The sequence below is a fragment of the Harmonia axyridis genome, chromosome 1, assembly GCF_914767665.1.
Source record: "Harmonia axyridis chromosome 1, icHarAxyr1.1, whole genome shotgun sequence".
NCBI classification, from domain to species: Eukaryota; Metazoa; Arthropoda; class Insecta; order Coleoptera; family Coccinellidae; genus Harmonia; species Harmonia axyridis.
The window spans coordinates 28,633,378-28,650,760 of NC_059501.1; the positions used below are offsets into that span (position 1 = coordinate 28,633,378).

At 34.6% G+C, this 17,383-nt stretch overlaps 2 protein-coding genes across 2 annotated transcripts; one reads left to right on the top strand and one right to left on the bottom strand.

Moving 5' to 3' along the window:
* Positions 1-11,428: 11,428 nt before the first annotated feature.
* On the bottom strand, positions 11,429-13,721 carry LOC123688565 (tRNA-dihydrouridine(20a/20b) synthase [NAD(P)+]-like). Its single transcript, XM_045627149.1, has 6 exons — positions 13,512-13,721; positions 13,308-13,429; positions 13,017-13,092; positions 12,769-12,948; positions 12,165-12,373; positions 11,429-12,089 (listed from the first exon to the last, which is right to left on the bottom strand). The coding sequence occupies exons 1-6, from the start codon at positions 13,595-13,597 to the stop codon at positions 11,557-11,559; spliced, it is 1,206 nt and encodes a 401-aa protein (XP_045483105.1). The 5' UTR covers positions 13,598-13,721; the 3' UTR covers positions 11,429-11,556.
* Positions 13,722-14,246: 525 nt separating this feature from the next.
* LOC123688566 (acyl-CoA-binding domain-containing protein 5) lies at positions 14,247-17,338 on the top strand. Its single transcript, XM_045627150.1, has 5 exons — positions 14,247-14,616; positions 15,297-15,489; positions 15,712-15,860; positions 16,164-16,273; positions 16,884-17,338. Exons 1-5 carry the CDS (start codon positions 14,556-14,558, stop codon positions 17,208-17,210), a joined length of 840 nt encoding a protein of 279 aa, XP_045483106.1. The 5' UTR covers positions 14,247-14,555; the 3' UTR covers positions 17,211-17,338.
* The last annotated feature ends 45 nt before the right edge of the window (positions 17,339-17,383 follow it).

Consider the following 17,383-nt stretch of genomic DNA (forward strand, 5'->3'; position numbering starts at 1 on the left):
GCGCTCCCAACTATAGTTATGAAAATACAAATAGGCACTGAAATGTACCTTTGTGAACTAAGTCGTCTTTTTACTATAGTTGTTTACTTTTAAACAATTCAGGACGTTTTTTGATGAAACCAGAAAACCTCCTTTGATAAATTTGACAAAGTGATTTTAAGTTAAAAAAGACGATTTCATATCAAATTGAAATAATGCCTGAGAGGACTAACAGAAGTTCCCTCAAAGAAAATTTAGATGAATAAGGCAAAGAAGGGCGGCGAAATGTTATATTTTCCAGTGCGCCAAAATGTCTGGTGGCGGCCCTGACTAGTGACTACAGATCTAGTAAAATCTGATCGTCAGCAGAAATTCCCCAAATTCAAATATCGACACAATAATACAATTAGGTTATTTGGATGCATACGTCACAGATCTCTGATCACTTTAGGAGCGCTCAGTGATCAGATTTCCAACTGCTCTTTCCGCTGAACGTAGCCAGTATAGCTCTCGTCTTATATCTTAGAAGGGGGTCTCAAGTCAGCACCTAACCGAGGGGTTAGGTTAGGGAGCATGCTGGGTGAGGGCCACCAGGGCAGCCAGACCGGGCCTGTTCGGAAACAACATTTTTAAACCCCATTCCCATTTCAAAAAATATATGTACTACCAAAAATTGTTTAAATCTAATGCGCTTCTGTCCTTTCGGATATATTACAGTGACTTAATAACATACAGTGGCGACCACGTGCGTAGCCAGGGGGGAATTTTGGGGGTTCTGGTTCAAACCCCCCTCGAAATGTTTAAGATGTCAAAATTTATTGAAACGAAACATGAAGTTAACAGGAATATATATTCGTAAGTAGATAAAGGGTGTTTTTTTTAGAGCTATAGAACCTTAAAGTGCAATATACAACGATGGATTATTCGATTGACATGAATTTTATTTATCCGCAAGATAATCTTGTGGCATTTCATTTTCAATATGATTTCTGGCATATGACAGCCACGGCTGGCTCGGATGTAGTCCAATCTGGACCTCCAATTTTCGATGACTTTTTCCAATATTTGTGGTCGTATATCGGCAATAACACGGCGAATGTTGTCTTCCAAATGGTCAAGGGTTTGTGGCTTATCCGCATAGACCAATGACTTTACATAGCCCCAAAGAAAGTAGTCTAGCGGTGTTAAATCACAAGATCTTGGAGGCCAATTCACAGATCCAAAACGTGAAATTAGGCGGTCACCAAACGTGTCTTTCAATAAATCGATTGTGGCACGCGCTGTGTGACATGTTGCGCCTTCTTGTTGGAACCAAAGCTCCTGGACATCATAGTTGTTCAATTCAGGAATGAAAAAGTTAGTAATCATGGCTCTATACCGATCACCATTGACTGTAACGTTCTGGCCATCATCGTTTTTGAAGAAGTACGGACAAATGATTCCACCAGCCCATAAAGCGCACCAAACAGTCAGTTTTTCTGGATGTAACAGTGTTTCGTCATACACTTGAGGATTAGCTTCACTCCAAATGCGGCAGTTTTGTTTGTTGACATAATCATTCAACCAGAAGTGCGCTTCATCGCTAAACAAAATAAAATGGATGTAGTGCGCGATACGTATTCCGCACAGAACCATTATTTGCAAGCGTTGTTCAGGCGTGAGTCTATTCATGATGAATTGCCAAACCAAACTGAGAATAAATCACTTTACAGCTGTTGAATCGGTTTCCATCTTGAACAGTAATGCCAACTTTATACACCTCGAAAAAAAACACCCGTTAGTAATGATATTTTCTATCAATTCTAAACATGCAATGGGGACTTTACAATTTAACGAATTTTATTCGATCTAATTCAGTATGTTGAATTATCTGAATCTGAAGTACTTAGTAATTTCAGATCGTTCACTTTGAAACAAATTGTTTTTTTCAAAATCTCTAAAATATTTATAATATTTTTTTAATGGAATTTGTAAAAAGTGAATTAAATTATCACTCTCACTTTAATTCATTTGTAATCTGAAATCTGAATTAAATTACCCCCCCGTAATCCAGTCAATTTGTTCTCACATTTGTGCTCAAGGGAAGTTATGCGGTAGTTTTGAGTTCTTCGATCGTATGTATTTTTTTAGGTGCTGAATCCGAATCTGACGTTCAACACCAAAATTTCGTAATTTTCTTTGTTTCTGGGGTACAGAATTCGAATCTGAGGTTTGCCACCAAAATTTCATTGTAAAACATTGCAAAAAAGATAAAAATTTTCATTTTTTGCCGGTTTTTTGTATATCTATAAACTTTCTACACATAAATTTGAATTTGAGTACCCTGTTGTATAAATACAACGACGGTATTTATTTCCTAAATATATTCATAGGAATCGATGTAAATGAATAAACTAAATTTAATTTGCTTATTTTCTCAAAACATACTTGAGAAATGAAACTAGTGAAAATAGACTGAATGGGTTGGCTCTCATGAAGTTGATATATTTAAAAAGAAAAACAGAAGACTTTTTTTATAATATGTGAATAAAATCAAATGTTTCTTTTTTGTTTTTTATATGGTAAAATATATATTTTATAATAAATATGATTATGGTTATGTCAAGCCCTTTTATACAGAGAACGAGTTTGATATTTTTGCTATATCATGTACATGCAGGCACAATACGAACACTCATTTATTTCTATGAAAAAAATTCTTATTTCTTCCATTATCCTTTCTGTATACGCCTTTGTCTTAAAACCCCCCCCGAAACTGAAACCTGGCTACGCCCGTGGTGGCGACAATACGTTCAAATACTTCAAATTGAGCCCAAATTTTGCGATTGAGGTGGGGCTCAGCCATAGATCTTGGGAATCTGAATAAGATTGACTGAACTGAACTGATACTTCGTCCAAATTAAAATTATTGAGCCTGCTGATTTATATATAGAACAAATGTATTCAACTGAAGAATACCTACCACAGTGAATTAATAAAAGGAGCCTTACATTTTGAATAAATCTCAAAAATCAGTTAAACGGAGAATATAAACAAAAAACCGCCATATTTAGGCTCAGAAACCAGCAAAATCAAAAACAAGAACACTCGTGTCGCCACTGTGGATATATTTCAGTGACTTGATAAGAGAGTGTTATCAAGTCACTTGTCACTGTACGATATATATCTCTTAAAAGTGCCATCTGAGAACAGGTGCGAGTTAAATATCAACTGTGCCAAATTTTAACCGCCATTACTAATTTCAAATTTATTTGTTATCTTCGACGATAATTGAATAAATTATCGTAGAAAGAAGTAATAGTAATTTGGGCAATGAAACAAAAGAATTTGACGAGAATTTTTATTGGTTAAATAATGATTGTAGAATAAGAAACAAGCAAAAAAAAATATATGTCGGAAAATGAAATATATTTTCGTCCATATACCCTTATATTTATGCTTCATTCTGATTTTCATCCATCGGTATACCATATGGAGGACTTTTCATCCAAGCGATTCACGAAGTTCATTGCAATGAGGTTTGCCAAGAGGTTTGAATCTAATTGATTCAATATTTCCATATGTCCAATCCAGTTTCCCGGACGAAGATTCCCATAGGGTGATATTCTTATTGCTTCCAGCAAGCTACATTTCCCACATGTAAGTGTATGCCAAACATACTTTTTGTCACAAAAATATTTTCTTAGTAGTAACATGATGAAATTTTCAAGAGCCATTTTTTTTAATCAAATAGGCGCTCCCAACTATAGTTATGAAAATACAAATAGGCACTGAAATGTACCTTTGTGAACTAAGTCGTCTTTTTACTATAGTTGTTTACTTTTAAACAATTCAGGACGTTTTTTGATGAAACCAGAAAACCTCCTTTGATAAATTTGACAAAGTGATTTTAAGTTAAAAAAGACGATTTCATATCAAATTGAAATAATGCCTGAGAGGACTAACAGAAGTTCCCTCAAAGAAAATTTAGATGAATAAGGCAAAGAAGGGCGGCGAAATGTTATATTTTCCAGTGCGCCAAAATGTCTGGTGGCGGCCCTGACTAGTGACTACAGATCTAGTAAAATCTGATCGTCAGCAGAAATTCCCCAAATTCAAATATCGACACAATAATACAATTAGGTTATTTGGATGCATACGTCACAGATCTCTGATCACTTTAGGAGCGCTCAGTGATCAGATTTCCAACTGCTCTTTCCGCTGAACGTAGCCAGTATAGCTCTCGTCTTATATCTTAGAAGGGGGTCTCAAGTCAGCACCTAACCGAGGGGTTAGGTTAGGGAGCATGCTGGGTGAGGGCCACCAGGGCAGCCAGACCGGGCCTGTTCGGAAACAACATTTTTAAACCCCATTCCCATTTCAAAAAATATATGTACTACCAAAAATTGTTTAAATCTAATGCGCTTCTGTCCTTTCGGATATATTACAGTGACTTAATAACATACAGTGGCGACCACGTGCGTAGCCAGGGGGGAATTTTGGGGGTTCTGGTTCAAACCCCCCTCGAAATGTTTAAGATGTCAAAATTTATTGAAACGAAACATGAAGTTAACAGGAATATATATTCGTAAGTAGATAAAGGGTGTTTTTTTTAGAGCTATAGAACCTTAAAGTGCAATATACAACGATGGATTATTCGATTGACATGAATTTTATTTATCCGCAAGATAATCTTGTGGCATTTCATTTTCAATATGATTTCTGGCATATGACAGCCACGGCTGGCTCGGATGTAGTCCAATCTGGACCTCCAATTTTCGATGACTTTTTCCAATATTTGTGGTCGTATATCGGCAATAACACGGCGAATGTTGTCTTCCAAATGGTCAAGGGTTTGTGGCTTATCCGCATAGACCAATGACTTTACATAGCCCCAAAGAAAGTAGTCTAGCGGTGTTAAATCACAAGATCTTGGAGGCCAATTCACAGATCCAAAACGTGAAATTAGGCGGTCACCAAACGTGTCTTTCAATAAATCGATTGTGGCACGCGCTGTGTGACATGTTGCGCCTTCTTGTTGGAACCAAAGCTCCTGGACATCATAGTTGTTCAATTCAGGAATGAAAAAGTTAGTAATCATGGCTCTATACCGATCACCATTGACTGTAACGTTCTGGCCATCATCGTTTTTGAAGAAGTACGGACAAATGATTCCACCAGCCCATAAAGCGCACCAAACAGTCAGTTTTTCTGGATGTAACAGTGTTTCGTCATACACTTGAGGATTAGCTTCACTCCAAATGCGGCAGTTTTGTTTGTTGACATAATCATTCAACCAGAAGTGCGCTTCATCGCTAAACAAAATAAAATGGATGTAGTGCGCGATACGTATTCCGCACAGAACCATTATTTGCAAGCGTTGTTCAGGCGTGAGTCTATTCATGATGAATTGCCAAACCAAACTGAGAATAAATCACTTTACAGCTGTTGAATCGGTTTCCATCTTGAACAGTAATGCCAACTTTATACACCTCGAAAAAAAACACCCGTTAGTAATGATATTTTCTATCAATTCTAAACATGCAATGGGGACTTTACAATTTAACGAATTTTATTCGATCTAATTCAGTATGTTGAATTATCTGAATCTGAAGTACTTAGTAATTTCAGATCGTTCACTTTGAAACAAATTGTTTTTTTCAAAATCTCTAAAATATTTATAATATTTTTTTAATGGAATTTGTAAAAAGTGAATTAAATTATCACTCTCACTTTAATTCATTTGTAATCTGAAATCTGAATTAAATTACCCCCCCGTAATCCAGTCAATTTGTTCTCACATTTGTGCTCAAGGGAAGTTATGCGGTAGTTTTGAGTTCTTCGATCGTATGTATTTTTTTAGGTGCTGAATCCGAATCTGACGTTCAACACCAAAATTTCGTAATTTTCTTTGTTTCTGGGGTACAGAATTCGAATCTGAGGTTTGCCACCAAAATTTCATTGTAAAACATTGCAAAAAAGATAAAAATTTTCATTTTTTGCCGGTTTTTTGTATATCTATAAACTTTCTACACATAAATTTGAATTTGAGTACCCTGTTGTATAAATACAACGACGGTATTTATTTCCTAAATATATTCATAGGAATCGATGTAAATGAATAAACTAAATTTAATTTGCTTATTTTCTCAAAACATACTTGAGAAATGAAACTAGTGAAAATAGACTGAATGGGTTGGCTCTCATGAAGTTGATATATTTAAAAAGAAAAACAGAAGACTTTTTTTATAATATGTGAATAAAATCAAATGTTTCTTTTTTGTTTTTTATATGGTAAAATATATATTTTATAATAAATATGATTATGGTTATGTCAAGCCCTTTTATACAGAGAACGAGTTTGATATTTTTGCTATATCATGTACATGCAGGCACAATACGAACACTCATTTATTTCTATGAAAAAAATTCTTATTTCTTCCATTATCCTTTCTGTATACGCCTTTGTCTTAAAACCCCCCCCGAAACTGAAACCTGGCTACGCCCGTGGTGGCGACAATACGTTCAAATACTTCAAATTGAGCCCAAATTTTGCGATTGAGGTGGGGCTCAGCCATAGATCTTGGGAATCTGAATAAGATTGACTGAACTGAACTGATACTTCGTCCAAATTAAAATTATTGAGCCTGCTGATTTATATATAGAACAAATGTATTCAACTGAAGAATACCTACCACAGTGAATTAATAAAAGGAGCCTTACATTTTGAATAAATCTCAAAAATCAGTTAAACGGAGAATATAAACAAAAAACCGCCATATTTAGGCTCAGAAACCAGCAAAATCAAAAACAAGAACACTCGTGTCGCCACTGTGGATATATTTCAGTGACTTGATAAGAGAGTGTTATCAAGTCACTTGTCACTGTACGATATATATCTCTTAAAAGTGCCATCTGAGAACAGGTGCGAGTTAAATATCAACTGTGCCAAATTTTAACCGCCATTACTAATTTCAAATTTATTTGTTATCTTCGACGATAATTGAATAAATTATCGTAGAAAGAAGTAATAGTAATTTGGGCAATGAAACAAAAGAATTTGACGAGAATTTTTATTGGTTAAATAATGATTGTAGAATAAGAAACAAGCAAAAAAAAATATATGTCGGAAAATGAAATATATTTTCGTCCATATACCCTTATATTTATGCTTCATTCTGATTTTCATCCATCGGTATACCATATGGAGGACTTTTCATCCAAGCGATTCACGAAGTTCATTGCAATGAGGTTTGCCAAGAGGTTTGAATCTAATTGATTCAATATTTCCATATGTCCAATCCAGTTTCCCGGACGAAGATTCCCATAGGGTGATATTCTTATTGCTTCCAGCAAGCTACATTTCCCACATGTAAGTGTAAGCGAGGCAGATGCAGATCAAGTATAACAACAAGCACTGCTGTGGGAGTTGTGTCTTTAGCTGCCGTAACACCAATACAGGCCAGCCCCTTCAAGTTCTGCAGCCGTCATGACCTCTTCGGTTTTTATCCAACATGCTGAAGAATCATATAATAATAATAATGATAACTTTATTTACCCAACAGGACAGTTCCCAGAAACAGGGTAACAAATTACTTCAAATCAAAGAAAATACATGTGAATTCCCTAAAAAACTAAACGAAATGGCAAGTACTCCAAAAAAATTGATAGATATAAAGAAGTTAAAAAAACATAAAATAAACAACTACAATAGACTAATATTAATTTTGTAAGCACAATCACAAAGCCTTTACACTGGTGCCCGCTGGAGAATGATGGTCCGAGGCGTGGGTAGACTAAATGTTGAAGAACCTCTGGCTACCATCCTCGGGACGTGAAAGTTCACCCCAGAGAGTAGAAATTGGCAGTCAATCCTTCCACTTAAATGTTTTTGGGCGAATCTCGCGCACTGCTGAACCTGCCGCTCAATTAAGGTTGAAAGTCTCAGCTCCTCCATTATGCCCGAAAGATCAACACCACGCTCCGGATATATGCCTGTTTTCCTTTATACGACGAATTTCAGGAACTTCCTCTGAACTCGCTCAATGGAAGTGAGATGCGTTGCATAAATTGGGAACCAAATCGTGTTAGCGTACTCCAACCTACTGAGAACAAGTGAAAAGTAGACATTTCTGAGAGCAGACAGATCGTCTAGCTTACGGAAGCACCTGAACAGGAAACCCAAAGATTTACAGGCAGATGAACACAGATCCTCAACATGTGGAACAAAACTCAGCTCACTGTCAAACCAAACTCCCAGGTCACGAAAGCGATCTCCAGCCGCAATAAAATCACCACCAATGTGATAATCGAAAGCTAGTGGCTGCGTCTTCCTGGTGAAATTAACTTTAAAACACTTCTTCAAATTTAAAATAAGTCCATTCCGCAAGCGCCAACCTTGAACCAACTCCAAACTTGACTGAAGAAGTAATTGGTCATTAATTCCAAGTATCATATTCTCATGAACAGCTTCAGATCATCAGCATAGGCTAGAGCCTCACAGTTGAGAGAACATAAAAGGTCATCAATGAATATTATAAACAGAAACGGCCCGAGGTTAGATCCCTGAGGAACGCCAAACTTGAGCTTATACTCAAAAGATCTGAATCCATTGTAGAAAACATAATTAGTTATTCCCTTTAAATACGAACGAATCAACCTCACAAAGTCAGGCGCAAAACCAAGTGATGCTAGCTTGTTCAAATGTGACAAATGGGCAATACTACTGCTGTGTATAACCACTGACCATATCCGATCTCATGCCCCATGTCTTTCCAAAGAAAGTATTTTGCCGGCCCACATGGATGCAGTGGCTCTGGAAAGAGTCTTGTCTATATGTTTCCTCCAGTTGAGCTTACTATCCAGAGTAACACCCAGATATTTACACTCCCTGGAAAATTTCAGAGTCTGGCCATTCAGAACCGGCACTCTGAGGTAAAGATTCCTTCTTCGTTTCATATGCTCTCCTCAAACAAGATGTGAAGTGAACAGATCTTGTATTTCAGGTCTTATAGTTCTACTTCAAATTGGTTACATAGAGTTCCCAATCGGTCTTCCTGGATGCACTCAACATCAGCTTAAGTGGTGCGACATGGATGGTTCTCGAAACCCTGCGGTAATTTTCCTTACATTGATGACAACCTTTCAGTAAATGACCTTACATTGTTACCTGAAAGGTTGTCATCAATGTAAGGTTAATTACTTCCCTTCTGATCGCATTCATAAAGGTTGGACTGTTGCCCACATTCGCTATCTCCATGTTATAAGAAAATAGAAAATCAAGCAAGTCCTCATCACTACGATTGATATCTACGCTTCCCCATATCGTGTGGTGTGCATTAGCATCGCAGTCCAGATTCAGTTGCTTATTTTCCTTGCGGAACCATTCTATGAGGCATTGAACTTGCTCCGGTGGTGGGCTGAAGGTGTCACCTGGAAGCTAACCTGAGACTAATAATAATCTGCAAGATCCCTTGTCAGGAACTCTGTGAGAGGAAGGCCAATTAGTCTGTGGATTGTGGTCCTTATACTGTGACTAAAGTAGTTCACGGCCAAGGACAAATTAGGGAAATAAAAGAACGGGATAGAAACACTCATTCAATTTATTTTCAATAAATTGAAAATCACTAAAAATATGTGAACAAGATGATATTTAGATCTAATCGTTTTTTAAGGGTCGCTGGACACTTGGGTCGTTGCGGCTCGGTCGCAGGTACCTTGTCTAGTGCTGTTATTTCGTTTCGGATTTGTTTATACCTTTCTTATGATTCTGATGTTCTGCAGGTCAGATCTGCTTTTTTTTTTCTTTTCTTTGCATTTTTCTTTGATTTCTTGGCGGAACTATGGGGTCCTGTCTGTTCTAGCGTTCTTATTTCTTTTCACAATTCGGGTGTCCAAAGCTTCATACGCGGCTTCTCTATTATTGCTCTTCAGTATCTCCCAGGAAGCGTACCTATATGTTGTTCTCTTCTCTTATTGGGTTTTTCAGAATTTTTTTAGTCTATTCTCGTATAATTGCCTGATTGATGAGTCCCATAGTGATTCGATATTTATTCTTGTTGCTTTATTTGCTTGTACTAGGCTAGGATTGAAATTTATTTATTTTCAGAATTCTGATGTCTAGTGTTCGAAGTGGGTGTATGCATGTGTTGGTAAGAACGTAGATCTGTGGCCCCTGGAGTTGCAGAATGTGAACTTATATTGCTCTTTGTGACCAAAATATATGTTGTTGACTACCAACTCATTGAAGATGCATAGACCGATCATCAGTTCTCCATTCGGTTTCAATGATTTTTTTATTAATTCCAGGCAGTACTTCATTTCCGATACGGGCATTAAAATCACCAAGTATTACCATCTGTTGTTCACCTGGTAGTGACTGAACTGTATTTTGTAGTGAATATTCTTCTCTAGGCTTGTTATCTTCAGGTGCGCGAAGATCTGCGAAGACACGTAATTGAATTTCTATTAATTGCTCTGGTACTTCAGCTACTGCGATTGCCACGCCTTCCTTCGTCCTTGTCTGCTTTTCCACTCCGCTGTAAACCACCAGATAGTCTCTGTGTTGTACTTGTCCTTTACCCGGGCGAAGCGCATCACATTGTAGTGACCCTCGAGAGGTGGCGTTATGGGGGTCGCGCCACACTATACTTTGGCCCTGCAAATTTAAAAAGGTCACTGCGTTGCAGCAGAGTGTCCTCCCAATTTGGCTCGAGATCGTCTAGCCAAAGTGGTGACCCAACTAGGGGCGGAAAGCTGCAACGTTGGAGCGCTGAGGCTACTCACTGTTCCGCTCAAGGACACGACTTCTAGCGTGTTCATCGGACACAAACGCCGATGGCACACTGAGCCTTGCATTTCCGCCTTCACAGCTCGCTTGCGCTCTTTTCCCCCTAAGTATACCTACGCACCTCCTCCTCTGATAGGTCGTCGGTGCTAGTGGGGGAGTGTGTACTACTAGTGATTGTCTGCTCGAGAGGTAGCATCATAGGTGTCGCGCCACACTCTACTTTGGCCACGGCTGATTTATAGGGATCGTCGCGTTGCAGCACAGTCCCTTTCCACGATGGTGTGATAGGGTCTTAGGCAGAGATCGCTGGATTACCTGCCGGAAGAGTCTACCAGCGATCTCGGCGAGAAGGCGCACCTATGTAAATTTGGTTCGAGTACATCTCGCCAAAACATTTTTTTTTCTTTCAAATTTCTCATCAAATTATAAAAATCATCAAAAAATGCAGTTTCACACGGCAAACCAACCAACTTATAATAATCTGTGAACTTCAGATAATTAAATTAATCAGTGGCCAGCAAGGTCTCAGGATTTAAGGGAACAACATTCATCATTAAAAAATGTTGAAAACATCTAACAGTGTTAAATCCGGAGACCTTGGTGGTCACCGTATATTTTAATACTGTTCAATTATTAAACATATGCAAACTTCAACCCAAAGAAAAATAATAAAAACAAGAACTATTTAAAGATGTTTATTGTTTTACAATATACCTAACACTTTAAATAGAATAAAATATAATCATCACATTGAAATATATAAAATCATATCACAACTTGCTTTTCCAGGTAGTTATAAGTATTAACTATCACCAATTTTCTTCAAATATTTTCGTCCAGTCACTATCACTGGTTGCTTCAACTTTAGTTTTAAAATACTTTCCACTATCTTTGTTATCAATGCTTCCACCTAAATCTTCGTCTAATGTTTCTTCATCTGATAAATGAAGATTATTAGCATCAGTATAATCTAAATGCAACGGCTTATATTTCCTGAATTCTTGCAGGCTAAATAATTGTGGTACAATATTTAACTCCTCTTCCAAGAATTTTAGAACTTCATTGAATTTCTTCATACTGTTGAATAATCTTCTTTTACTTTTCGGAAGAAGTTTTTCCAACATAAAAACAAGATGATGGTGAAAACATTGAAATGTGAGAAATAGTGGTCTTTCTTGTATCACATGGGGTGTATTTATTTTTGATAAAAGAGCATGAGCTTCATCTGTTAATGTTGAATTGTAACAAATGTCCACCCATTTTTGAACACATTCAATAGGGGTTTGAATGACTCCCGAAAATACAGCTGGATTTTCAAGAATTCCATTTGCTATCATTACACCTACAATTAGATATTTATTAATTTAAAGCAAAAAATTAGTGAGCAAATTTCAAGTTAAAGGAGGTAAGTACTCACCATCACAGTTGACCTTTTCCCTCAGATCATAGCAGTCCTTTAGAGTCTTAACACCACCATTTGCCACCAGGGGTATTGTAAGATTTTCTTTGATTATTTTTAATGCTTCTTCATTTATGACTCCTCCAGATTGTTCAGAGTATCTGGAATGAATTGTCAAAAAGCTAGCACCAGCTTTTTCTATTTGTCTGCATATTTCTACAGACTTCCTACAAAAAAAGTGGTATGAAAAATCAAAATGTTGAACCTCTTTAGCTTTGCATTTCATATTCTTGATGATATATATAAATATAGAAACCTTGGGTAGCAAATATCTCATTTTTTTGTGAAAGTTTTCTGACAATATCATGATTGCAAAGTTATTATGAGAAAAAAATAATCCAAAACACAGTCTCATTTACTAAAAGTTCATGACTCAAAAGTTTCCTAGTGACAAATTGTTGTTTTTGCATGAACAATTTAAAATTCATCCTATATTTTATAGCAATAATTCAATAGTAATTAAAAAAGATTTCTATAAAAATAACACTGCACTACACAAAGGATTATAAATTTTATGTTTCTCATCTCATAATTTTGAAAATCCTATAGATAGTTAACTTACTTCAAATCATGTAATATTCTTGTCTTCACACTCACTGTGAATGGTTTACATATTTTGTTTCTACAACTTCGTGTTATTTCAAAAATTTTCTGTGGAGTTTCTAACATAATACAACCAACACCTTGATCACTTGCCCATCTCTGTGGACAACCACAGTTTAAATCTGCTCCACTTACATAACTGCAAAATAATAAATACAAACAACACTCTTCAAATACTTTTATTCATCAATTAATTTTCATACTCACGGAGAAGCTAAACATGCAGCTGTTACAAAATCATCAATATTATTAGCTGCAAACTGTATTATTACAGGTGTATCATCTGCAATTTCATGAAAAAAATATTTACCACCATACCTAGGAAAATAAAATTCAAGTATAACTTCAAATTTATACATGAGAAAAAAAAGTTAAGAGTAAAATATAAATTAATACGTTGCTCCAATTACTCTTTCAAAATATGAGTGTTTTGAAGTTAGAAAAAGATCAAAATTAGAAATAAAATTTTGAAATTTTAGCTATAAACAAAAAAATTACCCAAACTAGTTTTGAATTCGTGCCTTCTTGCCTTTTCACTTTTATGGAAAGAATCAGCTAAAATCATTGAAGAAAAACAAAGATCACATTCGTAGGCTCTCACTAAACTTCTGAATTGCAACCTGAAAATGTAAAAGTATTTCCATAATTTCTTGTTAGAAAAAGATCCAAACTGTAAAGTAAATTGTGATTAAAAAGCCTTACTTGCTATATCTGACCATTGGAGCACAAATTTTAACCAGTTCACCTTCATTAAACAAATCCATCACATTAATATTTTCTTTATACATTTCTAGAAATTCACATATGCCTCTGATATTCTAATTAATATTTCTCTCTGTAATAAAAGACCAAATTTCAAGAATGAATTAATAGGTTAATCAAAATATCCAGCCGTCTATGGTTGAATTAGAATATAACCAAAAAATGCGTCTATAAATCAAAAGAATATTTAGTTTTCTTTTTTAACTGAAAACAAATCTGACTAGATGTTTTCCAATATAAAAAAAATACGGAATATTGAAAATATTTTCAAACTATCATTTATTTCTGAGCAACACTAAAGAATCTTATCTATCTATATATAAATATTTAGTTGATCGAATTGTAATTAAATTATTATTTGGAATAGGAAGGGGACCCTCATCAAATTTTTGAGAACCAAAAAAAAACTATAATATTTGATTGGTTCTTATTTCGGCTATAGATATATCAATTAATTCCCGATACATCTAAAAAAATATTTATGTATTTTATCATTTCTTTTCTCATCAGAATCATTTCAATTTCAAACATCATTTCTAAGATTCTGGAAATCTCCAAAGAATCTTATTGGGACATTCCACTCTTATCAAACAAGTGGTTGTTGAAAATTTTAGATAACTTCAATGATAAGTTCATTTTGATGATAAAACATAAAATTAGCAAATTTTAGAAATGATTATTCATTAACAATTCATCTGTGTCCCAGTTAAGCATGACTTTTTGAATGAAAATTCATGATATTTCATTTCGAAAAGTCGTCAAAGAATTTTCTCTACTGTAAAGAAAATTATGAAATGTGCTGACATCTACAAGTGCAAGTGCAAGTTATAAAATATAAATATTAATTTTTCTGATTGTCATTTTGACAACCTTATTATTGTATTATTATGATATTGCAAATATGTCAGTTTGAGTCCGAAGAAAATTGAGGTAAAACTATTGAAAATAAAAAACTGAGATCATATTTTAAGGCCATACAATATTATGACGACCGAACAGAAATTCGAAGCTGCGGTAAATGTTATACGAAGTTTACCAAAAAATGGTAAGTTTGGATTTTCATTTACGAACTTTTAGATTTTGTAGGCATCATCACAATAGTGTTATCTCTTAAACTTTCACCTTTTCTAATTATCGTTGTAATTTGACCTGATCAACGAACCCATTAGGATATGTGAAAAAGTATATGGATAGCAAAGATAATAATTTTATTGCTAAAATAGTACTAGAAATTTATGTGACCTTTTTCCTTAAATAAGTTGATTACAAAATTTACCAGAAATTCAGAGGAAGAAAATAATAATAATAAAATATTCATTAGAAAACTTTTGCACAGTCTAATCATTTGTAAAGAATCTTTTTTAGAAAGACGCTTCTAATGCACTTAATTAAGTGATTAGAAACCAATTGGTTTGAAAAATATATGAATGTTTGGTTATGAGAATCTTGGAACTCCAATAAACTTACCCAATAAACTTACCTCAATGAATTATTTACACTCAAATTTAAAGGTTTTTTTTCTAGGGCCATGATATTTAAATGTAATGTATGGAAATTGCTCCTGTTCACTTTCAATGAATGAAAAAATAAAAGTTATTTCACTCTTTAAAAGCCATTCAATTATTCTCAATCTGTTCAGTATTTCAAAGAAAATTAATAAGTAGTGATTATCTAACTTAACTAATACTGGTATTAGGTATAATTTGTTCATTTGGTTTCTTACAGGATCGTATCAGCCAAGTAATGACCTTCTTCTTAGATTTTATGCATTTTATAAACAAGCAACTGAAGGACCATGTATAGGAGCAAGACCTGCATTCTGGGATATTATAAATAGAGCTAAATATGATGCATGGAAAAGACTGGGGAATATGCCAAATACTGAGGCTATGACCAAATATATAGATGAATTACATTCGTAAGTTTTGGAATTAATTACATTTTATTATATTTCATGAGTAAAATGTTTTGCTAAAAAAATTCCTACAAAACTAATTTGCTTTCCTTTAGCTATAGAATGATACCTCATTCATATATAACTAATTTCTCTAGATTTTTTTTTCATCAAGAACCCACCATTAAATTAATTATAATTATAATAAATTGTAACCTGTTCTAAACCTACTAATTGAAATTTTAGCATTGTAGAAACCTTGAGTTATTCTGATAAAGTAGCCAATTTTTTGGAGGCATCATCAAGCGAATTAGAGTCCATCAATATGAATGATTTGGAATTAATTGCTGGAGATGTTTTACAGAGGGTGCGATCTCAAACCAACTCGCCTATCTGTAAGAACTCATTGTCAAATATAATGAGCCTTGTTAAACAAATGTAGGGATAATAGATCATGGAATGTTGAGCTCTTCAATCAAACTTCTGCATGAGTATAGAGCCCAGTTGCGCCAACTCAAATGAAGAAGAATTTATAACTTTATAATCAATTCCTGATAGTATAATTAGTATCGTTTTGAACACATTTTCGTAGAAAAAATACATTTTACTCCTAATTTTCATGATCTATCTACCTCATTTGATGTGATAGAAAAATTCAGTTCAAAAATTACAAACATGAATACTACATTCATTTTCAGCCTCAAGGGATGCCTCCCCTACACACATCAATACAAGGCCTGAATCTCCAAATACCGATCCTAGTTTAGCAGATGATGAATCAGATGAGGAGTATATTGATACTATCGAGGTTTGTTATTTTTACAATTATTGTCGGTAATTGATACATTACTAAATTCACAATTCTGGATGTTTCTTATTGGTTTCCCATTTAAACATTGATTTTAGAATGACCTACCAAATTTCAAGTTTCTGCATAATTTTTTTTCAAAAGCTCCCTTTATTTCGAACACAATTGATATGTTGAGACCAACCGAATTTCAAGTTCCTAAGACCAGTAATAGAGATAGTAGTTATCTATAATAGTTGAAGGTCTTCAAATTTTGATGAGTCAGTCCCAAATACACTCATATTTAATTCATTTTTCTAAGGAAACAACTTCTGAAAATGTTTAAAAAATTAAAATTTTAAAAATTCGATTTAGAAGTAATATGGAAAAATGTATGTTATTTGATTTTTCTGAAGGATCACAAAGGGAGTGCACTGGAACATATTTCAGCGAATTCTCAGTTTAAAGAAGTATCTACTCTAAATACAGTGTTACTCCTTGTATTTATCATTTTTGAGAAACCTTGATTAATTAATTTTATATGATTAATAATTGAATTGAAAAATTCTCGTAATCAAAATTTGGACTGTTATTGCAGAAGTATGAAACTTTATAAAATTTTAAATTTCAGGCTCTGGAACCAAAACGAATGGCAAAAGAATCGTTGTATTATGAACCAAACATGAATGGAATTTTACAGAAGGAACACTTGTCAAGGAGTAGAACGAAAGTTCAAAATATAGATATATCTCTAGAAATTTCAAGAGCTGTCCAAAATCTACAGTCAGATATTGAAAGTCTAAGGCATAAAGTACAAATTTTGGAAAAAGACAGATTTGCGTTAGCAACGAAAAATAAGCGCATTTTTGGGGAATTTTCACCTGCACTAGTCACATTCATTGTAGTTTGGCCATTTTTATGTACAATTGTAATGAATAGATACCTGCGAAATAAATAATTTTCAGCTGAATTTATCTGCTCATTGGGTTTTAATGGAATACACTGTAATTGTAAAATATCTGGTTGTTTTTGTTATATGAATTTATAAGATGGTTTGGAAATAAATACATGGCATATGTAAATGAATTCCTCAAATAATCTCATGTCCTTATGTCCTACAACACCAATACA

Bases quoted from the DNA above. Each gene is read 5' to 3' on its own strand.
- LOC123688565 (XM_045627149.1), bottom strand. From the start codon at position 13,597: ATGTATAAAGAAAATATTAATGTGATGGATTTGTTTAATGAAGGTGAA. The intron at 13,430-13,511 runs GTAAGGCTTTTT...TTACATTTTCAG, and splicing joins CCAATGGTCAGATATAGCAA to GTTGCAATTCAGAAGTTTAG. The intron at 12,090-12,164 runs GTGAGTACTTAC...ATCTAATTGTAG, and splicing joins GGAAAAGGTCAACTGTGATG to GTGTAATGATAGCAAATGGA.
- LOC123688566 (XM_045627150.1), top strand. From the start codon at position 14,556: ATGACGACCGAACAGAAATTCGAAGCTGCGGTAAATGTTATACGAAGT. The intron at 15,490-15,711 runs GTAAGTTTTGGA...TTGAAATTTTAG, and splicing joins TATATAGATGAATTACATTC to CATTGTAGAAACCTTGAGTT. The intron at 16,274-16,883 runs GTTTGTTATTTT...TTTAAATTTCAG, and splicing joins AGTATATTGATACTATCGAG to GCTCTGGAACCAAAACGAAT.